General features: G+C 40.4%; 2 protein-coding genes across 7 annotated transcripts in view; one reads left to right on the forward strand and one right to left on the reverse strand.

Moving 5' to 3' along the window:
* Positions 1–284: 284 nt before the first annotated feature.
* LOC126967696 (cleavage and polyadenylation specificity factor 73) overlaps positions 285–27,921 on the reverse strand; it is a 42,091-nt gene continuing 14,454 nt past the window's right edge. The window contains exons 9-15 of the mRNA XM_050812286.1: positions 6,683–6,812; positions 5,056–5,231; positions 4,196–4,336; positions 4,003–4,111; positions 1,657–1,967; positions 1,092–1,214; positions 285–420 (exon numbers count right to left, since the gene is read on the reverse strand). Of these exons, the coding sequence (XP_050668243.1) occupies positions 301–420; positions 1,092–1,214; positions 1,657–1,967; positions 4,003–4,111; positions 4,196–4,336; positions 5,056–5,231; positions 6,683–6,812 (1,110 nt within the window). The 3' untranslated portion in view covers positions 285–300. The remainder of the gene's footprint in view (positions 421–1,091; positions 1,215–1,656; positions 1,968–4,002; positions 4,112–4,195; positions 4,337–5,055; positions 5,232–6,682; positions 6,813–27,921) is intronic.
* LOC126967708 (delta(24)-sterol reductase-like) lies at positions 8,237–27,868 on the forward strand. Of its 6 annotated transcripts, none has more exons than XM_050812314.1 (4): positions 8,237–8,293; positions 10,859–11,037; positions 19,046–19,319; positions 26,656–27,868. In XM_050812314.1, the coding sequence occupies exons 2-4, from the start codon at positions 10,861–10,863 to the stop codon at positions 27,819–27,821; spliced, it is 1,617 nt and encodes a 538-aa protein (XP_050668271.1). In that variant the 5' UTR covers positions 8,237–8,293; positions 10,859–10,860; the 3' UTR covers positions 27,822–27,868. The 6 variants fall into 6 exon arrangements, with proteins under 6 accessions (XP_050668271.1, XP_050668269.1, XP_050668272.1 ...); XM_050812312.1 differs by lacking the exon at positions 10,859–11,037 and adding an exon at positions 17,037–17,215; XM_050812315.1 differs by lacking the exons at positions 10,859–11,037; positions 19,046–19,319 and adding exons at positions 23,215–23,393; positions 25,224–25,497.

Genomic DNA, 27,921 nt, shown 5'->3' on the forward strand with positions numbered 1-27,921 from the left:
AGACGGGACTGCCTAAGTAAAATTGAAATTTAGTTTAGTATGAAGCTTGCAGTGATTGTCAAAACATGAGTTACAAGACCAAGTCCGTCTATTACAAGATTCTATCCGTCATCTGTCAATCTATCAACGACTGCAGGTTTCATACAATCGAGTGAATCGCTTTTTTTCTTTAGTTTCGCTAGGCTGGCATTTAGTGTCGCCTTAACCAGATAACGCAGGTCTGATGCCACACGCCTCTTGCTCAGTCTAGAGAGATATTGTGGTTCAGTAAAATAAGAGACATGTTTATGAAAGATATATTTATTCCTTATGAGGTATTGTCTCCCGCGGCGGCGCACGCGCAGGTGCCAGCGCCGCGTGCAGTTTGCTGATGGCCGCAAACACGGCGCGCTCCAGCGGCTCGTCCGCACTGCGCACCTCCTGCAGACACACGCACTGATAATCCGCATTCATCACCCGCACTCAGCACCCGTCCTCTCTTTGAAGCAGTATTGGTCTACTGCTTCAAAGAGATGACAAATACACGGCAATTAATGCTCTTAACAACAAACTACACGCAAATACAAGTCAAATATATATTTTCAAATTATATTATATCTTACAATTAACGGAATACGACAAACACCACACAAATATGAGGTTCTACATTAACAACGTAATGTTGTTTTAGCGCTTTTCTAAAATACTCCTTACTCTTTTTAACCGACTTCAAAAAAGAGAGGAAGGAGGTTCTCAATTCGTCGGTATGTTCTTTTTTTTTTAATATATGTTTGTAGCCGGCGGTTACTTTGCACTTTTTAGTTCATATTATGAATAATATTATTTAGATGTAATGTTTAAAATCGCGTATTCAACAAAAAAGTAAATACACATGAAATCTCACTAAAACTCCCTTCTCTCTTGTGCTATTTTTTTTTTTATAATATACCCCGTAATTAAACGACAACACCTAATAAATACGAACTTTTAAAACTTGGGTTAAAAGTTTAGTTGTTATCGTACTCCATGTGTGGTGTCGGATGGCAGCTGTAGAAGTAACTCTCTTTCATCACCGCACCCCCCACTCCATTGTAACACCAGAGGTATCTCACCATGGCCAGCAGGTCGATGTCAGCTCGCTTGCCGGCAACCTCCACGTACAGCTTGTCTCCCTTGAATATCTTTGGCACAGAGTTCTCGCCGAACATGTCCTGCAGCATCTCTATCACGCACTCCTGGAATGAGAACGAAAACATCAATTGATTATACCACTACAATCAAACCATCTTCAGAATATATTACAAAAAAATAATATGTGCTACAGTTTATTTTTATTTTTTATAGTCGATATATATATTTTACTTTTTATAATAATTGCTAAAATCATAAATAAAAAACAAAAAGCAGAAATGTATTCCGTCGCAACACCTGGCAACATGAGAATCGTTCCAGAAGTAACAAACATTTTTAAATATCGTATTCGAATAGACAAAAAATCAAGAGTATTTTTCATATAAATGTGATCAGTGATAACGTAGACTTCGCCAGGCCAATACATACGAATTTGTTTGAGAGCCCTTTGTTCATAATAACGCTAGTGTATGGCATATTGTTTAAAAAAATATTATTATTTTATGTAATCAACAGATAAGCTATTACTTGATAGTAGGTGATCACCTTGAAGTGCATCTTATCCAGTTTGTGCGCCAGCGTCGTCTGCGTGGGCGCTGCCAGCGAGGACGCCGCCAAGATGGCCGCCACGGCCGCGTCCGCGTACATGTCGGACACGGGCTGCGCCTGCCACTCCAGCGTGATGATGGGCAGCTCCAGCAGCACGTCCAGGCAGTCGTACAGGCGCCACCTGGTGTCCGACACGAACTGGATGGCGCCGGCAACGCGCGCGAGTGTGTGACGCAGCGCGGCGGGCGACCCCCCGTAGCACACGGACTGCCGCTGCAGCACCTCCGACTGACTCAGCTCCGTGTACTCTGCGAGGAAGTGAGGCATCTTGAAGAGCGGACACACACAAATAATGCAAGAAAGGCAGTGTTCTACAAAACGCAGGTCCGGCCACACATAGAGCATTGCTGCTGGTCTGACGCACCCCAGTATCAGCTCGATTTGACCGCGTGTAACACAGGGCAGCTCGAATTGACCCAGTGCTCTGTAAACGGCTAGATCACTTGGCGCATTTATCACGGGGAGTGTTCCGAAGAGCTGTTTCACCTGATTCCTGCCGCCGAATTACACCATCGCACGACACGCCATAAGTAACGATATCATCCCCACCATCTGGATGTGTCCTCCACAGTGCGGTTTTCAAGGAGCTTCCTTCGACGTACTACAAAGCTTTGGAATTAATACTTGTGCGATGTTTCCGGGACGACATGGGTACCTTCAAAAAAAGCGCGTACACCTTACTTAAAGGCCGGCAACGCTCTTGTGATTCCACTGGTATTGCAAGAGAATGTGGGCGGCGGTGATCACTTAACACCAGGTGACCCGTACACTCCTTTGTCCTCCTTTTCCAAAAAAAAGGCAGAATATTCCAATCAGATCGAACGCTCTTCTTACTCTTGAGAGTTGAACGTCAAACTACCAAAAATAAATGTTGTATTTTCTTTGACGACAACGCGAGTGTTACGTGAAATAGTAATGTCTCATTGTCATGAAATTATAAAAAACTAATATTTTCAATTAAAATATTTACATATTATTTATAGTAAAATATAATTTAAATAAAACACTTTTTAAAGGATTAAAACGCGTGTAGGTAACTGTTTTACATCAGATTTTGCGTAAACTTACATTATTATTATTTTTTATTATTATTATTTATTTATTTATAAATATACAGTTTCTTCTTAAAATAAAACAAAGTCCTGTAAAACTGTTTACACAGTTTGTCTACAGGATCGAACGAGTCTCATAAAATAAATCTTAAAGCCTATTTTACAAATGTTACTGCAACAATAAATATTGATTTAATAGTTTTTTAAATGATGTCGGATGTCGTCAGCCAAACTATTAAGCAGATGTAGTATTCTTTTCTTTAAAGTTCTATAATATTATTATTAACCCGCGACGATTCGAGACCTTTCCAGATCTAGTTTTTAGGGGGACACTAAAATATTTTACTTAAATAGGTAGCACTCGCTTTAATCAAAGAAAATACTAGTATGATATAAGTAATATAATATTACTTATAATATAATAGTTAAAAATTGAATTAAATTGATATTAAGGAATTTATCATTTTACAATCTAAAATCTATTTTATATAATTTGCAAATAACTTGTATAATTGCCAATTTGACATGTTTATATGTAGTAGTCTAGTCAAATAAAAACTTTGACTTTTACGTTTATTATAATTCAGTTTCCCCTAAGAAGGTAAAATAGGGGATGAAAGTTTGAAATAAACGCACAGGCCCAATCCTTAGGGTTAGAAACTTAGAGTTTCAACAATACTCGGATTTGCATAGTAAGTCAGAGAAGTAACCGTCGAACGAAAACTGGCTTACGAACTCTGCCTTAACTATGAGAGATATATCAACCAACAACTAACACTGGTAGATTCGGGCGAGTAAGAGCTAGTTAAAGATATCACAGTGTTATCTATTTGCCAGCTCGATGGGATGATTAGTCAAAGTTAGAAAAGATTTGAGAGTATGATGCCTGTAAGATCTATAAAATAACACAAGTAACTAATTTATAATTTTGCTTGTTTTCTTTCTTTAGTATAGTATCTTTGTAACCCTTAAGATTTAATCTGTAATGTGACATTGTATTTTAATATTTTTTTTATGAAAATAAGAGACGAGACGAGCAGGACGTTCAGTTGATGGTAATTGATACGCCCTGCCCATTACAATGCAGTGCCGCTCAGGATTCTTGAAAAAACCCCAAAAAATAAGCAGAAATACGCGCCGTTGTGGTACCCATAATCTAGCCGGCATCCTGAGCAAAGGAGCCTCCCACTGGTAAATAAATATCTAGCACTTAAATATAAACAACACTCACTGTTGAGATCCGAAGGCGCCAGTATGTGATAATTGAAGTTTCTTTTCACCAGTACCCCTTGCAGCTGTTCACCGGGCTTCGGAGGTTCCACCGCCAACGAACCCATCACCTGGGATAAGTGTCGAGTTAATATCATAGTCGTATCAATAGGTGTTTTCCGTTGTCCAAGTGTTAGGTGTAATGGTCAGTGTACCTTGGCCGTTTTGTCTCCGCGGAAGGTTAGCGACAACAGCTGCGTGTTGCGTGGAGTATGCACCGCCAGCCGGGAGCGGTGCTCACGCTGCAAGGCCGCCTTCAGCCGTGACATTTCATTCTGTTCCCCGTGCACCAGGACCTACACACAAATATGAAATATGACCCCATCAAATACCGCAGTGTCTGAAGACGAAGGTTTTCGACCAGTGTGTGTTGCCAGTGATGACTTACGGTATGCAGACGTGGTCGCTAACTATGGGCCTTATGAGAAAGCTCATGTTTCCCTGCGAGATCGAATTAGAAATGAGGAGATTCGTAGGAGAATCAAAGTTACCGACATAGTCCAAATGATTGCGAAACTGAAGTGGCAGTGGGCAGGGTACATAGTTCGACGGACAGATGGCAACCACGTACCGGAAGATGCAGTGTTGGTAGGCCTCCCACAAGATGGGATTGTATCGCCGGAATACGTTGGATGAAGGCAGCGCAGACCGATCGTCGTGGAAATCTTTGGGCTTTTTTTGGCCAGCAGTGGATGTCTTCCGGCTGATGAAGAAGACCCCATCACTACTCACGACATTTTTCGTGATCATTCTTTAGCATTTTATTTGAAAGAAAGAAAAATATTTATTTCAACACACACACAGTGTAATAACAAAATGAAGCAACTTAAAAATATAAAAACGTGCGGTGATTAAAAAGGAGCCACTTAGCATGTGTTCGAACACATGTGTTTGTTGCAATGCTGATCTTCGGTGACCACCGCGTAGTATTTATTTGTATTTGGAGGTACTTTTTGGCAGAAAAGTAAATGAATTAACCGGCAATGGTGAAACTAGTAAAGCATTTGGCTCTTACGACGTGCGGCGGTTTCAGTATGTTGATGAATTCCGAGGTCTGCTGGTAGTCGGTGTGCGCCGAGAAGGAGATGTAGTCCACCGACATCTTGAGAGGCAGCTTCTGGCCCGACATGGTACTGATCTCGTCCGGCTCCGACAGGATGCTCTTGGCCAATGTGCCCTCCACACAGTAGCCTGAGGTGTTTGTAACATAATTAAGCTTACTATCAATGAAACACCATACAATAGAAGACACCTACCGACCACCTGAAGAGTCGGCAAACATTTGGGTTCTAGATTTCGGATACGCTCACACCAGGATATTCTCATTCTGCCAACCAACTGTAGTGTCCGCGTTATTAACCGTAGTAGTCGGGCCATAAATGCCCGTAATAATAGAGGAATGTGCACCGCTTTGCATCTTATCGATACGTCTTGCAAACCAGAGAAATAACAGGAGCGTTGCCGGCCTTTAAGGAAGATGTACGCGCTTTTTTAAGATACTTTTGTCGTATCGTCCCTGAAAACCGGCACAAGGAAGCTCATTCCACAACTTAGTCGTACATGGAAGAAAGTTTTTGGAAAAGCTCACTGAAACCAAACGCGTGTGGCGTCCTCCTTAAGTATCATGTAATTGTACGACTTCTACAAGTGTCAGTAGGATCCTATTGAGCTCATAAGGGCTCATTCTCCGCTGAGCTCATACATATTAGGTAAAAGGAGAAATTTCAAAACTGAAAAATCATACTTATAAAACAGCCTTTGTTGAATTTCTTCTGCATAAAGCAATAGAAAAAGTTAACAGGGAAATACTTGTTAAATGTGTGAAGAATACAGAAGACCTCCTGGAAACGGATTTTTTGAGGGATCAGATCCTTGAACTTTTGATTACAAATCTACAAGAAGACGATAGTAACAAAGATTGAATGGATGGATTGAAAAGAATTGGATGAAGAAAATAGTTTGTAATTGTAATAAAAAGTTGTATTACGTTATATTTTATTGTGTTATAACTTCAAACCTTAAAAAATCGATTTATTAATAGCTATCGATATAGACTACCTGCGTATATTACACATCATATTAATAATATATAATAACATCATAATATATTAAAATAACGCTCCATAAGCCCGCTGAGTGCGAGCGAGATACACTGATTACAATGATTAACGGCCTGAAGACTTAGTTGATAACGCTGCCACTATAGATCGCGTCAGTGATTATGCAACCACGAGTTCTGTTACCATAATAACACCTCCGGGCTATCAGCAACCATTTTTTTTAATGAAAATAAAGGACGAGAGTCGAGACGATCAAGACGTTCAGCTGATCGTAACTGTTATGCCTTGCCCATTATTATGCAGTGCCACTCAGGATTCTTGAAAATCCCAAAAATTCTGAGCGGCACTAAAATTGCGGTCGTCACCGTGAGACATAAGATGTTAAGTCTCATTTGCCCAGTAATTTCACTAGTTACGGCGTCCTACAGACCGAAACACAGTAATGTTTATACATTACTGCTTAACGGCAGTGGTACCCATAATCTAGCCGGCATCCTCTGCAAAGGAGCCTCCCACTGGTAGACCTGTAAGCCCAGGTGTACCTATGTGTGTCACATGTGAGACAAGTAGATGTATAGTGACCCGCGATGATGACTCCGTTCTTGGGGTCGGTGCACCACGACTCGAACAGCTCCCGCGACAGGCCCGACTGCATCATGCCGGGAGACGCCATGATCACACACGGCCCGATGTCCTCGAAGTGATCTATGCCCTGCAGAACACACAGATGCAGTTAATATATTTCTTTGCATTAAACTATTAATTATTATAAGGTAACTTTCCAAAATTCCAAGACTGATAAAAGAGTGACCTATCCAGATCGGAGAAGCTTAGGCATCGCCGATATAATTCAGATGCATAAAATCTTCCATGTCGACTGGGTATGATTTATCCTAAAATATTTGAACCTTTAATTACTGTTAATAAGAATATAATATATAGATTCCTTTAGAATTATTTTTGATATCATTTCTAATTAACTATATCTACGACCGCTTCGGAAACAAATGGCGCTCTGAGAGAGAAGAAGCGGCGCAATAAACTCTCCCAACATTATTTTTAATAAAATATACAATATCGTACTGCCATTGCTTTTGCTATAAAATAATCATAATCTAGTCCCAGGCTGTCCGATCACTTAGATATTGTTAGTAGTAGGATTTACGACACATAAATTTTTTATTCAGACATTTAAATTTATTTATAGATAATGCCTGAACAGTGGCTGGGACTATATTATAAAAAGTGTATACATTTATCATTAAAGCTATTGTATCTTATGAAGCCTACTAGAATATATCACTTATTTCCAGTGTTATAATAATGAAAATCACTATTAAGAGCAAAAAGGTGACGATTTTTGTGAACGAATATTAAATAATCATAAATGTACTAATAATGAACAGTCATAATATTTATTTCTTTAATTTTTTTTGAGACACTGTTTATTTATACATTTATTTAGTTATTTATTTGGGCAACTAACAAATTACACTCTGTATATGCCTAAACTTAAAATATAGTAATAATATGGATAAGAATTAATTCACTTATAAGCTACCACAGCATTCATGATTTTCACTACGTTTTTAAGAGGGTAATTATATTTATATTCAGGAAACGGTAAGAATAAATCAATGTTCTGCCATTTGGCCAGTGAGTTATATGACCTACAGAGCCTAGAAATAGTTGCGTTTTGACCCAGATTAGTCCTAGATGGTGGTACTACAAACAACGAATAGGCATTTTTCTTACTAATTTTGGAGGAACGTTTATTTTGAATTTTGACAGTAAGAATGGAGAATCTATTTTACCGCTAATAATATTGTGAAAAAACAAATGATCTAACACATCCTATCCGCCAGTGGGATCATACCGTAATGTTTTAGCTTTTTTTGGTAGCTTGAGAGCTGTTACGCTAAGAAGTCATTATAAGACATATGATATATTAAGCGCCTTTGCACAATCTCAATACGCTTAATAAATATATCATACTGTTTGAGAGACTGAGTAACGTTGATGATAAGCTTACATTAAATATAACGAACAATTATTTAATGTGATTGATAGCGGCCGACACAGTTCAAGGTCGAGCTGAGAGCAACGTTCGAGGACCACTGATTAAGTGATCAGTTGGATAACTCGCGTCGCCCGCCGCTCGCCGCTGCTACTTGCGCGGCCGTGTACGATAAAGTGAGTGTTGAATGTTCTAACATGGAGTATTGTAAGGCCCTTTTCATACGTCCCGGTTGCCGGGTAGCACCGACTGTACAGTAACACATTCAGCTTTCACACGATCCGATATTGTATCCAGTAGCGCTCTTAACGTCGGCGCTAGTACAGTCCCGTAGTTACTACGCATACATAATTTAAGTTTCAATCTTCTCTAATAAGGAAGTCAAGAAATTATTGGGTTTAACCGATAACCATTAAAAGAGAACACTGTGGAATATTCTACACCTTATTTCCAGACCTAAAAATGATAAAAAAACAGGTTTTTCACGTACTTTAGGAGTCAATATTTATTTATTTAGTATCTATATCTGCTTTTTCTATCTTATATAATCTTCTTTAAATCAATTACATCACAGTTTGAAATAGTTATTTATGCAGCTGTTGTGTAATAAGGGGTATTAAAACACGAATGTGGGTTTTAATACCTAATTATCAACAGTTGCATACAAGACTTTATCTACACCCATAATATGAATCCGCTGAAAGATTCTATTACATAAAGTTGGCTTACTACTAACTTTAAAACAGTCCTAGTAGTAACCTAATATCATCCATTACGGATTATATACACATAAGCTGAGAATCAATGAAAGAATTATTTATTTTAGTAGTAATTTACATTTTGTATAGTGCAATTATTAAAATTTAATAGAATATTATGTTCTTTTGCAGCGTTTAATATATCTGGCGGTGTGCTTTCAAAACTTGAATCGCTCATTTTTTATAAACAAAACAATAAAAACATCGAAGAAAAATGGCGGGGTTTCGAATAACCTACTTTTTATTACGGCGCGCCACGTTCTGGTAGTGTGGAACGCGCGTAAACGAAAATATTCTTTTTTTGAAATTCATACAAATACCACGCATCGAGCAATACGAACGTGGCTGTCTGTTAAAACTCATTGCGCATGAAGGGGTCAAAAAACAAAAACAAAGGAACGTTGTTATGAAATTCAGTGGGTACAACATTACAACACTCGTTTTGATGATGTAATGGTTATTAGGACATTGGGTGTTTTAATGTTGGCAATAAGATAACTGTTACAGAATCTTTAATAGAGGATTTTAAGCATGGGTGTAGATAAAACCATTTACAGTGTTTCTACATACGTCTAGTTACATCTCCATATAAATTATGATGTCACGAGGTTCTGAGACAAAACGACGCGATTGTACCTGGGCGACTGACCGCCGGTGCGTATGAAATTTATTACAAGTTCTATACACTACTGTGGGTCCGGCCGCCGGCTAACCGATATACGGCCACCGGGAACATAGTGGACGCAACCGGGACGTATAAAAAGGCACTCTATAATCTAACGGGAAATACAAAAATAAACCGGTCAACTGTGAGTCGGAATTACACACAAAAAGTTCCGTTCTATTGTACGAGACACTTATCTTGTAGAGAAGAGGACTATTTTTGCGGTTGTTTAGGAATTCATCACGTTGGTTTTAATTGTTATTATAAAAAAAAAATTAATTAGGCGTTACTTTGCGGAAATCCATAATTATACAAATGATTTAAGTTTTCTTTAGTGTTAATTCCGCCAATATTCGACAAGTGTTTCGCCTCTACACGAGGCATCCTCAGGACGTGTTGTCAATAGTTTCGTGCCAGATTTTGGCGAGATTAACACTACAGAAAACTTAAATCATTTGTATGTTATTATAAGGTCAAAAAATACTTATTGTCATTGGTGCAGCTGTGTACTATAGCGGTTATAATAGACTCTATAATCATTAGCACTTTACACAAGAAAACTAAGAAAATATATGGGGTCTCTTCGATATAACACTATGCAACATGTTGCATGTAGGTTATATCCGGACCCACAGTAGTGTATAGAACTTGTAATAAATTTCATACGCACCGGCGGTCAGTCGCCCAGGTACAATCGCGTCGTTTTGTCTCAGAACCTCGTGACATCATAATTTATATGGAGATGTAACTAGACGTATGTAGAAACTCTGTGAATGGTTTTTCAAACTATGATGTAATTGATTTAAAGAAGATAATATAAGATAGAAAAAACAGATATAGATACTAAATAAATAAATATTGACATCCTAAAGTGACTCACAGTACAGTGTAGAGAGTCAATGTTGTTTTCACACATCAATATTTGTAGCAAGTATAACAATACATTACGAATGTCGGACCAGTGGGAGGCTCCTTTGCACAGGTTGCCGGCTATATTATAGGTACCAAAACGGCGCCTATTTCTGCCTTGAAGCAGTAATGTGTAAGCATTATTGTGTTTCGGTCTGAAGGGCGCCGTAGCTAGTGATATTACTGGGCAAATGAGACTCAACATCTTATGTCTCAAGGTGACGAGCGCAATTGTAGTGCCGCTCAGAATTTTTGGGTTTTTCAAGAATCCTGAGCGACATTTAATTGTAATGGGCAGGGCGTATCAATTACCATCAGCTGATCATCCTGCTCGTCTCGTCATTTTTTCTTGTCTTTATATAATGTTAATTGTTCATATTTATTGTTGTTATACACCCCTCTCTCGCCAGAAATGGTTCCGGAGGGCGTGGTGCGTTGGCTGGAGGAGCATCGCGAGCTGCTGGTGTGCGTCTTCTGTTTGCCGGCTAGCTTCATCTTCACGTTGGTGCTGCAAGCACGAGCGCTGCTGCGGCGATTGACGCGCACGCGAACCCGGCATGACGACAGAGTGCGGGTCATACAAGCGCAGGTGACACTCAACATAATTCGTACGGGAGGTGAACATCACCTTCTAGCAATGTCAGGGGGTCTAGCAAATATTACAGCGTTAAAATGTCAAGAGTCGCAGTACAACTAACTACACTTTAAATGGAAGAGGAGAAAAATCTTGTATGCTTATCACATGTTGATTAGTGATCAGCCCGGCTCATACTTTGTTGTAACACCAGAAAAATCACAAGAGAATTGCCGACCCTATCAACCGAAAACACATTGGTAAGTCGGGTGAGAGAGAGTTGACCGGGGCTCCGTGGTAATACTACAATCCTCCCTATTGCGCCACCGATGTTCATTGATTGGTAAATATCGAATCGGGCACGGGAACAGCCTCACACTGCCGACAAATAAAGGAATTGTTAAAAGATCGCTGTGCATTTAACAATTCTTCATTCTGCCAAAAAGGGCAAATGTAATTAAATTCCGGCTGATCCGCTTATTGTTCAATACATATCGTCATGTCACAGAATAAAGAAGAAAAAACTCGGTGGAATTATAAATACGTAACAAAATATTTTAATTATCAGACCGACGGACACTGCGTCCGTTTGTTATGTTATCAGGGTTTCAGTTCGTTCTGTGAGGAACTACTGGATCATATTGTCACTATTGTGGCTAATGTTGCGTCACTCTGCAGTCCTTAGCGTACAACAGCGTGCGCCATTCAATCCGCTCTTTTCCGAGATGCTCGAGACAACATTCAGTAAGTTCCAACATGCCGCAACCAATACATCCACACTCATGTGAGCGGCGAACGGCGATACTGTGGTTCGATACACGAAGGGGACCTCCAAACAGAACAGAAATTAACTTGGTGTATCAATCATAGATACTACAGCATACTTCACCTCCAGCTTCCTCACTGGGCGCCGTATACAGGTCGTTGTCGACGGAATGCCGTGGAGTTCCCCAAGGCTGTGTGCATCTCCTACACTGTTTCTTCTGCATATCAATGATATGTTGAACACCACCAACATACATTGCTATCCAGACGACAGTACTGGAGATGACGGCATCTCATGTATACGGATACACGGGCCTTGCAAGTCTCTCTCGGGAAATCGTCAGTGCCGGAAGAAACTTGTGTCTTATATCGAGTCCACTCTTGCGGAGGTCGCGGAGTGGGTTAAATTGAACCTTGTTCATTTAACCCTCAGAAGACTCAAGTTTGCGCGTTTACCACTTAAAAAACCCCATTTGTCACCACCGCTCTTCGACAACACTTCCCTTAAAGCCTCACCTAGTATCGGAATTTTGGGTCTCGAAATCTCAAGCTATTGCCAATTTCGGGGTCAAAGAGCAAAGCCAACCTGGCTTCGAAGAAGCTGGGCGTCATTAATAGAATACGGCAATACTTCAAGCCGGCCCATATTCTAGCGCCTACAAAGCGCAGGTCCGGCCACACATGTAGTATTGCTGTCATCTCTGTTCTGGAGCACGCCAGTATCAGTATCATTTGAGCAAGTGCAACGCAGAGCTGCTCGAATTGTCGGGGACCCAGTGCTTTGTGAACGACTATATAACTTAGCGTTGCGTAGGGACGTTGCTTCACTGTGTGACTTTTATGATTCCTCTGGTATTGCAGGAGAATGTGGGCGGTGGTGATCACTTAAAATCAGATGACCCGTACGCTCGTTTGTCCAAAAGAATATCCCCATATTTTGTTGACTTCACTTTGATTTATTACCGCCTACTATTGAAGCAAATTTAAAGACGAATATTTAATCTCAATAAATGAAACTAGTATAGATATTTATGGTAAATTATAATTTGCTTAAATAAATATTGCATCCGCTGTGTCCAGGTGCAAGAATGGAAGAAGCTGCCGGCAGAGGGGCGCTGCGGCCGCCTGCTCTGCACGTCGCGACCCAACTGGCTCTCGCTTTCCACAACTTTCTTCCAGAAGCAGAAGCACCACCGAGTGGACATCCCGCTTTACGACGTGCTGGCGCTGGACGAGGCCGCCATGAGCGTGCGAGTGGAGCCCATGGTGACCATCGGAGATATCACGGACTATCTCATACCGCGAGGATACTCTTTGGCAGTCACCATTGAGCTGGTGGATGCTACGTTGGGGGGTGAGTGCCTGGTTTACTTACAACTGAAGCTACCACGGCCCTATCGCGGTATAATATACACCTCGGAAAATGCCTTCCCATGATATGACAACCGGTCCGAAAGTGAGTCCGTTATTATGTACTGTTACGACTTTATTTTATCAATGACAGTGTCTCGATTAACTATTTTCTTTTATCTGTATGCGGTCACCTTAAACGAAATACAATATTAGCTCTTATGGGGAGATGTACACTTTGTTATAAATACCCTGCTTGAGGCGGCATGCTCTTTGTCAAATTCCGTTCGGATATTCTAGCCATAAAAGAAGCCGAAAACAACAATAAGAGTTTCTCTGGTTGACTTTTTTTAAGTCCTATTTGTACGAAAAGACACGCGAAATACGCCATACATTTATCATTAAAGCTATTGTATCTTATGAAGCCTACTAGAATATATCACTTATTTCCAGTGTTATAATAATGAAAATCACTATTAAGAGCAAAAAGGTGACGATTTTTGTGAACGAATATTAAATAATCATAAATGTACTAATAATGAACAGTCATAATATTTATTTCTTTAATTTTTTTTTGAGACACTGTTTATTTATACATTTATTTAGTTATTTATTTGGGCAACTAACAAATTACACTCTGTATATGCCTAAACTTAAAATATAGTAATAATATGGATAAGAATTAATTCACTTATAAGCTACCACAGCATTCATGATTTTCACTACGTTTTTAAGAGGGTAATTATATTTATATTCAGGAAACGGTAAGAATAAATCAATGTTCTGCCATTTGGCCAGTGAGTTATATGACCTACAGAGCTTAGAAATAGTTGCGTTTTGACCCAGATTAGTCCTAGATGGTGGTACTACAAACAACGAATAGGCATTTTTCTTACTAATTTTGGAGGAACGTTTATTTTGAATTTTGACAGTAAGAATGGAGAATCTATTTTACCGCTAATAATATTGTGAAAAAACAAATGATCTAACACATCCTATCCGCCAGTGGGATCATACCGTAATGTTTTAGCTTTTTTTGGTAGCTTGAGAGCTGTTACGCTAAGAAGTCATTATAAGACATATGATATATTAAGCGCCTTTGCACAATCTCAATACGCTTAATAAATATATCATACTGTTTGAGAGACTGAGTAACGTTGATGATAAGCTTACATTAAATATAACGAACAATTATTTAATGTGATTGATAGCGGCCGACACAGTTCAAGGTCGAGCTGAGAGCAACGTTCGAGGACCACTGATTAAGTGATCAGTTGGATAACTCGCGTCGCCCGCCGCTCGCCGCTGCTACTTGCGCGGCCGTGTACGATAAAGTGAGTGTTGAATGTTCTAACATGGAGTATTGTAAGGCCCTTTTCATACGTCCCGGTTGCCGGGTAGCACCGACTGTACAGTAACACATTCAGCTTTCACACGATCCGATATTGTATCCAGTAGCGCTCTTAACGTCGGCGCTAGTACAGTCCCGTAGTTACTACGCATACATAATTTAAGTTTCAATCTTCTCTAATAAGGAAGTCAAGAAATTATTGGGTTTAACCGATAACCATTAAAAGAGAACACTGTGGAATATTCTACACCTTATTTCCAGACCTAAAAATGATAAAAAAACAGGTTTTTCACGTACTTTAGGAGTCAATATTTATTTATTTAGTATCTATATCTGCTTTTTCTATCTTATATAATCTTCTTTAAATCAATTACATCACAGTTTGAAATAGTTATTTATGCAGCTGTTGTGTAATAAGGGGTATTAAAACACGAATGTGGGTTTTAATACCTAATTATCAACAGTTGCATACAAGACTTTATCTACACCCATAATATGAATCCGCTGAAAGATTCTATTACATAAAGTTGGCTTACTACTAACTTTAAAACAGTCCTAGTAGTAACCTAATATCATCCATTACGGATTATATACACATAAGCTGAGAATCAATGAAAGAATTATTTATTTTAGTAGTAATTTACATTTTGTATAGTGCAATTATTAAAATTTAATAGAATATTATGTTCTTTTGCAGCGTTTAATATATCTGGCGGTGTGCTTTCAAAACTTGAATCGCTCATTTTTTATAAACAAAACAATAAAAACATCGAAGAAAAATGGCGGGGTTTCGAATAACCTACTTTTTATTACGGCGCGCCACGTTCTGGTAGTGTGGAACGCGCGTAAACGAAAATATTCTTTTTTTGAAATTCATACAAATACCACGCATCGAGCAATACGAACGTGGCTGTCTGTTAAAACTCATTGCGCATGAAGGGGTCAAAAAACAAAAACAAAGGAACGTTGTTATGAAATTCAGTGGGTACAACATTACAACACTCGTTTTGATGATGTAATGGTTATTAGGACATTGGGTGTTTTAATGTTGGCAATAAGATAACTGTTACAGAATCTTTAATAGAGGATTTTAAGCATGGGTGTAGATAAAACCATTTACAGTGTTTCTACATACGTCTAGTTACATCTCCATATAAATTATGATGTCACGAGGTTCTGAGACAAAACGACGCGATTGTACCTGGGCGACTGACCGCCGGTGCGTATGAAATTTATTACAAGTTCTATACACTACTGTGGGTCCGGCCGCCGGCTAACCGATATACGGCCACCGGGAACATAGTGGACGCAACCGGGACGTATAAAAAGGCACTCTATAATCTAACGGGAAATACAAAAATAAACCGGTCAACTGTGAGTCGGAATTACACACAAAAAGTTCCGTTCTATTGTACGAGACACTTATCTTGTAGAGAAGAGGACTATTTTTGCGGTTGTTTAGGAATTCATCACGTTGGTTTTAATTGTTATTATAAAAAAAAAATTAATTAGGCGTTACTTTGCGGAAATCCATAATTATACAAATGATTTAAGTTTTCTTTAGTGTTAATTCCGCCAATATTCGACAAGTGTTTCGCCTCTACACGAGGCATCCTCAGGACGTGTTGTCAATAGTTTCGTGCCAGATTTTGGCGAGATTAACACTACAGAAAACTTAAATCATTTGTATGTTATTATAAGGTCAAAAAATACTTATTGTCATTGGTGCAGCTGTGTACTATAGCGGTTATAATAGACTCTATAATCATTAGCACTTTACACAAGAAAACTAAGAAAATATATGGGGTCTCTTCGATATAACACTATGCAACATGTTGCATGTAGGTTATATCCGGACCCACAGTAGTGTATAGAACTTGTAATAAATTTCATACGCACCGGCGGTCAGTCGCCCAGGTACAATCGCGTCGTTTTGTCTCAGAACCTCGTGACATCATAATTTATATGGAGATGTAACTAGACGTATGTAGAAACTCTGTGAATGGTTTTTCAAACTATGATGTAATTGATTTAAAGAAGATAATATAAGATAGAAAAAACAGATATAGATACTAAATAAATAAATATTGACATCCTAAAGTGACTCACAGTACAGTGTAGAGAGTCAATGTTGTTTTCACACATCAATATTTGTAGCAAGTATAACAATACATTACGAATGTCGGACCAGTGGGAGGCTCCTTTGCACAGGTTGCCGGCTATATTATAGGTACCAAAACGGCGCCTATTTCTGCCTTGAAGCAGTAATGTGTAAGCATTATTGTGTTTCGGTCTGAAGGGCGCCGTAGCTAGTGATATTACTGGGCAAATGAGACTCAACATCTTATGTCTCAAGGTGACGAGCGCAATTGTAGTGCCGCTCAGAATTTTTGGGTTTTTCAAGAATCCTGAGCGACATTTAATTGTAATGGGCAGGGCGTATCAATTACCATCAGCTGATCATCCTGCTCGTCTCGTCATTTTTTCTTGTCTTTATATAATGTTAATTGTTCATATTTATTGTTGTTATACACCCCTCTCTCGCCAGAAATGGTTCCGGAGGGCGTGGTGCGTTGGCTGGAGGAGCATCGCGAGCTGCTGGTGTGCGTCTTCTGTTTGCCGGCTAGCTTCATCTTCACGTTGGTGCTGCAAGCACGAGCGCTGCTGCGGCGATTGACGCGCACGCGAACCCGGCATGACGACAGAGTGCGGGTCATACAAGCGCAGGTGACACTCAACATAATTCGTACGGGAGGTGAACATCACCTTCTAGCAATGTCAGGGGGTCTAGCAAATATTACAGCGTTAAAATGTCAAGAGTCGCAGTACAACTAACTACACTTTAAATGGAAGAGGAGAAAAATCTTGTATGCTTATCACATGTTGATTAGTGATCAGCCCGGCTCATACTTTGTTGTAACACCAGAAAAATCACAAGAGAATTGCCGACCCTATCAACCGAAAACACATTGGTAAGTCGGGTGAGAGAGAGTTGACCGGGGCTCCGTGGTAATACTACAATCCTCCCTATTGCGCCACCGATGTTCATTGATTGGTAAATATCGAATCGGGCACGGGAACAGCCTCACACTGCCGACAAATAAAGGAATTGTTAAAAGATCGCTGTGCATTTAACAATTCTTCATTCTGCCAAAAAGGGCAAATGTAATTAAATTCCGGCTGATCCGCTTATTGTTCAATACATATCGTCATGTCACAGAATAAAGAAGAAAAAACTCGGTGGAATTATAAATACGTAACAAAATATTTTAATTATCAGACCGACGGACACTGCGTCCGTTTGTTATGTTATCAGGGTTTAAGTTCGTTCTGTGAGGAACTACTGGATCATATTGTCACTATTGTGGCTAATGTTGCGTCACTCTGCAGTCCTTAGCGTACAACAGCGTGCGCCATTCAATCCGCTCTTTTCCGAGATGCTCGAGACAACATTCAGTAAGTTCCAACATGCCGCAACCAATACATCCACACTCATGTGAGCGGCGAACGGCGATACTGTGGTTCGATACACGAAGGGGACCTCCAAACAGAACAGAAATTAACTTGGTGTATCAATCATAGATACTACAGCATACTTCACCTCCAGCTTCCTCACTGGGCGCCGTATACAGGTCGTTGTCGACGGAATGCCGTGGAGTTCCCCAAGGCTGTGTGCATCTCCTACACTGTTTCTTCTGCATATCAATGATATGTTGAACACCACCAACATACATTGCTATCCAGACGACAGTACTGGAGATGACGGCATCTCATGTATACGGATACACGGGCCTTGCAAGTCTCTCTCGGGAAATCGTCAGTGCCGGAAGAAACTTGTGTCTTATATCGAGTCCACTCTTGCGGAGGTCGCGGAGTGGGTTAAATTGAACCTTGTTCATTTAACCCTCAGAAGACTCAAGTTTGCGCGTTTACCACTTAAAAAACCCCATTTGTCACCACCGCTCTTCGACAACACTTCCCTTAAAGCCTCACCTAGTATCGGAATTTTGGGTCTCGAAATCTCAAGCTATTGCCAATTTCGGGGTCAAAGAGCAAAGCCAACCTGGCTTCGAAGAAGCTGGGCGTCATTAATAGAATACGGCAATACTTCAAGCCGGCCCATATTCTAGCGCCTACAAAGCGCAGGTCCGGCCACACATGTAGTATTGCTGTCATCTCTGTTCTGGAGCACGCCAGTATCAGTATCATTTGAGCAAGTGCAACGCAGAGCTGCTCGAATTGTCGGGGACCCAGTGCTTTGTGAACGACTATATAACTTAGCGTTGCGTAGGGACGTTGCTTCACTGTGTGACTTTTATGATTCCTCTGGTATTGCAGGAGAATGTGGGCGGTGGTGATCACTTAAAATCAGATGACCCGTACGCTCGTTTGTCCAAAAGAATATCCCCATATTTTGTTGACTTCACTTTGATTTATTACCGCCTACTATTGAAGCAAATTTAAAGACGAATATTTAATCTCAATAAATGAAACTAGTATAGATATTTATGGTAAATTATAATTTGCTTAAATAAATATTGCATCCGCTGTGTCCAGGTGCAAGAATGGAAGAAGCTGCCGGCAGAGGGGCGCTGCGGCCGCCTGCTCTGCACGTCGCGACCCAACTGGCTCTCGCTTTCCACAACTTTCTTCCAGAAGCAGAAGCACCACCGAGTGGACATCCCGCTTTACGACGTGCTGGCGCTGGACGAGGCCGCCATGAGCGTGCGAGTGGAGCCCATGGTGACCATCGGAGATATCACGGACTATCTCATACCGCGAGGATACTCTTTGGCAGTCACCATTGAGCTGGTGGATGCTACGTTGGGGGGTGAGTGCCTGGTTTACTTACAACTGAAGCTACCACGGCCCTATCGCGGTATAATATACACCTCGGAAAATGCCTTCCCATGATATGACAACCGGTCCGAAAGTGAGTCCGTTATTATGTACTGTTACGACTTTATTTTATCAATGACAGTGTCTCGATTAACTATTTTCTTTTATCTGTATGCGGTCACCTTAAACGAAATACAATATTAGCTCTTATGGGGAGATGTACACTTTGTTATAAATACCCTGCTTGAGGCGGCATGCTCTTTGTCAAATTCCGTTCGGATATTCTAGCCATAAAAGAAGCCGAAAACAACAATAAGAGTTTCTCTGGTTGACTTTTTTTAAGTCCTATTTGTACGAAAAGACACGCGAAATACGCCATACATTTATCATTAAAGCTATTGTATCTTATGAAGCCTACTAGAATATATCACTTATTTCCAGTGTTATAATAATGAAAATCACTATTAAGAGCAAAAAGGTGACGATTTTTGTGAACGAATATTAAATAATCATAAATGTACTAATAATGAACAGTCATAATATTTATTTCTTTAATTTTTTTTTGAGACACTGTTTATTTATACATTTATTTAGTTATTTATTTGGGCAACTAACAAATTACACTCTGTATATGCCTAAACTTAAAATATAGTAATAATATGGATAAGAATTAATTCACTTATAAGCTACCACAGCATTCATGATTTTCACTACGTTTTTAAGAGGGTAATTATATTTATATTCAGGAAACGGTAAGAATAAATCAATGTTCTGCCATTTGGCCAGTGAGTTATATGACCTACAGAGCTTAGAAATAGTTGCGTTTTGACCCAGATTAGTCCTAGATGGTGGTACTACAAACAACGAATAGGCATTTTTCTTACTAATTTTGGAGGAACGTTTATTTTGAATTTTGACAGTAAGAATGGAGAATCTATTTTACCGCTAATAATATTGTGAAAAAACAAATGATCTAACACATCCTATCCGCCAGTGGGATCATACCGTAATGTTTTAGCTTTTTTTGGTAGCTTGAGAGCTGTTACGCTAAGAAGTCATTATAAGACATATGATATATTAAGCGCCTTTGCACAATCTCAATACGCTTAATAAATATATCATACTGTTTGAGAGACTGAGTAACGTTGATGATAAGCTTACATTAAATATAACGAACAATTATTTAATGTGATTGATAGCGGCCGACACAGTTCAAGGTCGAGCTGAGAGCAACGTTCGAGGACCACTGATTAAGTGATCAGTTGGATAACTCGCGTCGCCCGCCGCTCGCCGCTGCTACTTGCGCGGCCGTGTACGATAAAGTGAGTGTTGAATGTTCTAACATGGAGTATTGTAAGGCCCTTTTCATACGTCCCGGTTGCCGGGTAGCACCGACTGTACAGTAACACATTCAGCTTTCACACGATCCGATATTGTATCCAGTAGCGCTCTTAACGTCGGCGCTAGTACAGTCCCGTAGTTACTACGCATACATAATTTAAGTTTCAATCTTCTCTAATAAGGAAGTCAAGAAATTATTGGGTTTAACCGATAACCATTAAAAGAGAACACTGTGGAATATTCTACACCTTATTTCCAGACCTAAAAATGATAAAAAAACAGGTTTTTCACGTACTTTAGGAGTCAATATTTATTTATTTAGTATCTATATCTGCTTTTTCTATCTTATATAATCTTCTTTAAATCAATTACATCACAGTTTGAAATAGTTATTTATGCAGCTGTTGTGTAATAAGGGGTATTAAAACACGAATGTGGGTTTTAATACCTAATTATCAACAGTTGCATACAAGACTTTATCTACACCCATAATATGAATCCGCTGAAAGATTCTATTACATAAAGTTGGCTTACTACTAACTTTAAAACAGTCCTAGTAGTAACCTAATATCATCCATTACGGATTATATACACATAAGCTGAGAATCAATGAAAGAATTATTTATTTTAGTAGTAATTTACATTTTGTATAGTGCAATTATTAAAATTTAATAGAATATTATGTTCTTTTGCAGCGTTTAATATATCTGGCGGTGTGCTTTCAAAACTTGAATCGCTCATTTTTTATAAACAAAACAATAAAAACATCGAAGAAAAATGGCGGGGTTTCGAATAACCTACTTTTTATTACGGCGCGCCACGTTCTGGTAGTGTGGAACGCGCGTAAACGAAAATATTCTTTTTTTGAAATTCATACAAATACCACGCATCGAGCAATACGAACGTGGCTGTCTGTTAAAACTCATTGCGCATGAAGGGGTCAAAAAACAAAAACAAAGGAACGTTGTTATGAAATTCAGTGGGTACAACATTACAACACTCGTTTTGATGATGTAATGGTTATTAGGACATTGGGTGTTTTAATGTTGGCAATAAGATAACTGTTACAGAATCTTTAATAGAGGATTTTAAGCATGGGTGTAGATAAAACCATTTACAGTGTTTCTACATACGTCTAGTTACATCTCCATATAAATTATGATGTCACGAGGTTCTGAGACAAAACGACGCGATTGTACCTGGGCGACTGACCGCCGGTGCGTATGAAATTTATTACAAGTTCTATACACTACTGTGGGTCCGGCCGCCGGCTAACCGATATACGGCCACCGGGAACATAGTGGACGCAACCGGGACGTATAAAAAGGCACTCTATAATCTAACGGGAAATACAAAAATAAACCGGTCAACTGTGAGTCGGAATTACACACAAAAAGTTCCGTTCTATTGTACGAGACACTTATCTTGTAGAGAAGAGGACTATTTTTGCGGTTGTTTAGGAATTCATCACGTTGGTTTTAATTGTTATTATAAAAAAAAAATTAATTAGGCGTTACTTTGCGGAAATCCATAATTATACAAATGATTTAAGTTTTCTTTAGTGTTAATTCCGCCAATATTCGACAAGTGTTTCGCCTCTACACGAGGCATCCTCAGGACGTGTTGTCAATAGTTTCGTGCCAGATTTTGGCGAGATTAACACTACAGAAAACTTAAATCATTTGTATGTTATTATAAGGTCAAAAAATACTTATTGTCATTGGTGCAGCTGTGTACTATAGCGGTTATAATAGACTCTATAATCATTAGCACTTTACACAAGAAAACTAAGAAAATATATGGGGTCTCTTCGATATAACACTATGCAACATGTTGCATGTAGGTTATATCCGGACCCACAGTAGTGTATAGAACTTGTAATAAATTTCACACGCACCGGCGGTCAGTCGCCCAGGTACAATCGCGTCGTTTTGTCTCAGAACCTCGTGACATCATAATTTATATGGAGATGTAACTAGACGTATGTAGAAACTCTGTGAATGGTTTTTCAAACTATGATGTAATTGATTTAAAGAAGATAATATAAGATAGAAAAAACAGATATAGATACTAAATAAATAAATATTGACATCCTAAAGTGACTCACAGTACAGTGTAGAGAGTCAATGTTGTTTTCACACATCAATATTTGTAGCAAGTATAACAATACATTACGAATGTCGGACCAGTGGGAGGCTCCTTTGCACAGGTTGCCGGCTATATTATAGGTACCAAAACGGCGCCTATTTCTGCCTTGAAGCAGTAATGTGTAAGCATTATTGTGTTTCGGTCTGAAGGGCGCCGTAGCTAGTGATATTACTGGGCAAATGAGACTCAACATCTTATGTCTCAAGGTGACGAGCGCAATTGTAGTGCCGCTCAGAATTTTTGGGTTTTTCAAGAATCCTGAGCGACATTTAATTGTAATGGGCAGGGCGTATCAATTACCATCAGCTGATCATCCTGCTCGTCTCGTCATTTTTTCTTGTCTTTATATAATGTTAATTGTTCATATTTATTGTTGTTATACACCCCTCTCTCGCCAGAAATGGTTCCGGAGGGCGTGGTGCGTTGGCTGGAGGAGCATCGCGAGCTGCTGGTGTGCGTCTTCTGTTTGCCGGCTAGCTTCATCTTCACGTTGGTGCTGCAAGCACGAGCGCTGCTGCGGCGATTGACGCGCACGCGAACCCGGCATGACGACAGAGTGCGGGTCATACAAGCGCAGGTGACACTCAACATAATTCGTACGGGAGGTGAACATCACCTTCTAGCAATGTCAGGGGGTCTAGCAAATATTACAGCGTTAAAATGTCAAGAGTCGCAGTACAACTAACTACACTTTAAATGGAAGAGGAGAAAAATCTTGTATGCTTATCACATGTTGATTAGTGATCAGCCCGGCTCATACTTTGTTGTAACACCAGAAAAATCACAAGAGAATTGCCGACCCTATCAACCGAAAACACATTGGTAAGTCGGGTGAGAGAGAGTTGACCGGGGCTCCGTGGTAATACTACAATCCTCCCTATTGCGCCACCGATGTTCATTGATTGGTAAATATCGAATCGGGCACGGGAACAGCCTCACACTGCCGACAAATAAAGGAATTGTTAAAAGATCGCTGTGCATTTAACAATTCTTCATTCTGCCAAAAAGGGCAAATGTAATTAAATTCCGGCTGATCCGCTTATTGTTCAATACATATCGTCATGTCACAGAATAAAGAAGAAAAAACTCGGTGGAATTATAAATACGTAACAAAATATTTTAATTATCAGACCGACGGACACTGCGTCCGTTTGTTATGTTATCAGGGTTTCAGTTCGTTCTGTGAGGAACTACTGGATCATATTGTCACTATTGTGGCTAATGTTGCGTCACTCTGCAGTCCTTAGCGTACAACAGCGTGCGCCATTCAATCCGCTCTTTTCCGAGATGCTCGAGACAACATTCAGTAAGTTCCAACATGCCGCAACCAATACATCCACACTCATGTGAGCGGCGAACGGCGATACTGTGGTTCGATACACGAAGGGGACCTCCAAACAGAACAGAAATTAACTTGGTGTATCAATCATAGATACTACAGCATACTTCACCTCCAGCTTCCTCACTGGGCGCCGTATACAGGTCGTTGTCGACGGAATGCCGTGGAGTTCCCCAAGGCTGTGTGCATCTCCTACACTGTTTCTTCTGCATATCAATGATATGTTGAACACCACCAACATACATTGCTATCCAGACGACAGTACTGGAGATGACGGCATCTCATGTATACGGATACACGGGCCTTGCAAGTCTCTCTCGGGAAATCGTCAGTGCCGGAAGAAACTTGTGTCTTATATCGAGTCCACTCTTGCGGAGGTCGCGGAGTGGGTTAAATTGAACCTTGTTCATTTAACCCTCAGAAGACTCAAGTTTGCGCGTTTACCACTTAAAAAACCCCATTTGTCACCACCGCTCTTCGACAACACTTCCCTTAAAGCCTCACCTAGTATCGGAATTTTGGGTCTCGAAATCTCAAGCTATTGCCAATTTCGGGGTCAAAGAGCAAAGCCAACCTGGCTTCGAAGAAGCTGGGCGTCATTAATAGAATACGGCAATACTTCAAGCCGGCCCATATTCTAGCGCCTACAAAGCGCAGGTCCGGCCACACATGTAGTATTGCTGTCATCTCTGTTCTGGAGCACGCCAGTATCAGTATCATTTGAGCAAGTGCAACGCAGAGCTGCTCGAATTGTCGGGGACCCAGTGCTTTGTGAACGACTATATAACTTAGCGTTGCGTAGGGACGTTGCTTCACTGTGTGACTTTTATGATTCCTCTGGTATTGCAGGAGAATGTGGGCGGTGGTGATCACTTAAAATCAGATGACCCGTACGCTCGTTTGTCCAAAAGAATATCCCCATATTTTGTTGACTTCACTTTGATTTATTACCGCCTACTATTGAAGCAAATTTAAAGACGAATATTTAATCTCAATAAATGAAACTAGTATAGATATTTATGGTAAATTATAATTTGCTTAAATAAATATTGCATCCGCTGTGTCCAGGTGCAAGAATGGAAGAAGCTGCCGGCAGAGGGGCGCTGCGGCCGCCTGCTCTGCACGTCGCGACCCAACTGGCTCTCGCTTTCCACAACATTCTTCCAGAAGCAGAAGCACCACCGAGTGGACATCCCGCTTTACGACGTGCTGGCGCTGGACGAGGCCGCCATGAGCGTGCGAGTGGAGCCCATGGTGACCATCGGAGATATCACGGACTATCTCATACCGCGAGGATACTCTTTGGCAGTCACCATTGAGCTGGTGGATGCTACGTTGGGGGGTGAGTGCCTGGTTTACTTACAACTGAAGCTACCACGGCCCTATCGCGGTATAATATACACCTCGGAAAATGCCTTCCCATGATATGACAACCGGTCCGAAAGTGAGTCCGTTATTATGTACTGTTACGACTTTATTTTATCAATGACAGTGTCTCGATTAACTATTTTCTTTTATCTGTATGCGGTCACCTTAAACGAAATACAATATTAGCTCTTATGGGGAGATGTACACTTTGTTATAAATACCCTGCTTGAGGCGGCATGCTCTTTGTCAAATTCCGTTCGGATATTCTAGCCATAAAAGAAGCCGAAAACAACAATAAGAGTTTCTCTGGTTGACTTTTTTTAAGTCCTATTTGTACGAAAAGACACGCGAAATACGCCATTTTTAAACCCGTTTGCAAGGGCTCTCTGTTCGATAGGATCAGCCTTGGTCCCTCCACTTTGCCGGGCCAGCTGTTAGCCGTGCTTGCGCGCATACTTGCCCGGTTCATCTGCCTTGTCTCCACCTTCACCATATATATATAAAGGTGTAATGGTGACTCAACAATCTCCCATTGGCGAAAAGTGCTATAAATGATCTCAAGCATTAATAGTATACGGAATAAAGATGTATGAGTTCCCCTATATTTCGGCGTCGTCTCAAATGCATAACATTTCACGGGTGGCTGAAGGCATTAGAAACTAATTATTATTATAAGTTAGTAGTTATTGGCAGCTATGTCCATCTATCTTCGAGAAAGATCTATCTATTACTGCGTATAACTTGATATCGTGTTGTTACACGGTTTTCTATGAAGTATTTAATATATTTTTTTAAATATTTATAATAGTTTTTTTATAGTCTGCATTAAAACAGGTGTGTTTTAACATTAACGTTAGCGTGCAGCGTTAACGCTACAGGTCTTCGTGCTGCCATACGTAACAGTCACAGATTTACTTAAATTATCTGACGGCCTAGTGACATGTCAACGCCAAGTGACACTGACTTTGTCACTAAAAGAAGCTTATATTCCTGTGTATATCGTAAAAACTTCATACTTGTGTAAACAATGTATGGTGATGTATTTAATTTGTAGGTCTTAACACAGTAACGGTGTATTGAAAAACAAATCTGTTGTTTTAATTTTTATCATGACGATCTTCCACCGTTCCAGGATTGGCGTTTGGGACGGGCATGTCCACCCACTCCCACAAGGTGGGTCTGTACCACGAAACCATCATGAGCTACGAGGTGGTACTGGGAGACGGCTCGCTCGTCACGGCCACCGCTACCAACGACCACTCCGACCTATTTAAAGCCCTGCACTGGTCTCACGGCAGCTTAGGATTTCTAGTCGCGTTAACCTTGAAAATCGTCAAGATCAAACCTTACATCAAATTGACATACACTCCCGTGCAGGGCCAGAAGAAATACTGCGACATGCTCAGAGAATATTCCGGGGCCAACGAGGCCAAACCCCAATACTTCCCCGACTACATAGAAGGTACGATATTTAGCAGCGACAGCGCCGTGATCATGACGGGAGACTATTCAGAGTACGACCGCAAGGTGCCGGTGAACCATTGCTCTAGGTGGTACAAGCCCTGGTTCTATAAACACGTCCAATCATTTTTACAAAAAGGGGAAAGCGTCGAATTGATTCCACTTCGAGACTATCTACTGCGACACAACAGATCCATATTTTGGGTGGTCGAAGATATGATTTCCTTTGGGAACAACCCCATTTTCCGCTTCCTCTTGGGGTGGCTATTGCCGCCGAAGCCTGCATTTTTAAAATTCACCACCACTCCGGGAGTCAGAGCGTACACGTTCACGAAGCAAGTCTTCCAAGATATAGTTCTACCCTTGCAAGAGCTGGAGAGGCAAATCGAAATCGCGACCGAGTTATTCGATAAATATCCACTGCTTGTGTATCCGTGCAGAATTATCGATCACGGACCGATGTCGGGCCAACTCGGCCGGCCTCCGTCAAAGTACCTCGTACCGGGGACTGACTATGCAATGTACAACGACCTTGGGGTGTACGGGGTTCCCGGGAAGGTCAAAGACAAGAAGTCGTATAACCCCGTGGCAGCCATGCGGGCAATGGAGCAGTTCACGCGCGAGCTGGGCGGCTACTCATTCCTGTACGCTGACATATTCATGACAGGCGACGAGTTTCAACAAATGTTTGATCTGTCGCTGTACGCAGTGGTAAGGAGGAAATACCACGCGGAAGGCGCGTTTCCACACTTGTACGATAAAGTCAAGCCTGAGATAAACGTTTTCGCCATTGGGGACGCGAACACGACAGACTACGCAGAAGCCGAAATAAAGTGAACACATTCTTTTATTTTGTTTGTTTAATATAGTTTTTTAATGTTTAATGTGTCAGTGTATTTTGTCTTATTAACTAAACTTGAACAAAACTATAGTTTTG

The sequence above is a fragment of the Leptidea sinapis genome, chromosome 13 (assembly GCF_905404315.1).
Source record: "Leptidea sinapis chromosome 13, ilLepSina1.1, whole genome shotgun sequence".
Taxonomy (NCBI): Eukaryota; Metazoa; Arthropoda; class Insecta; order Lepidoptera; family Pieridae; genus Leptidea; species Leptidea sinapis.

What these genes read in the sequence shown, in the direction of transcription:
- LOC126967708 (XM_050812314.1), top strand. Translation starts at nt 10,861, where the DNA reads ATGGTTCCGGAGGGCGTGGTGCGTTGGCTGGAGGAGCATCGCGAGCTG. An exon ending in TGCGGGTCATACAAGCGCAG is followed by an intron (nt 11,038 to 19,045) that starts GTGACACTCAAC and finishes CGCTGTGTCCAG; the next exon opens with GTGCAAGAATGGAAGAAGCT. An exon ending in GGTGGATGCTACGTTGGGGG is followed by an intron (nt 19,320 to 26,655) that starts GTGAGTGCCTGG and finishes CCACCGTTCCAG; the next exon opens with GATTGGCGTTTGGGACGGGC.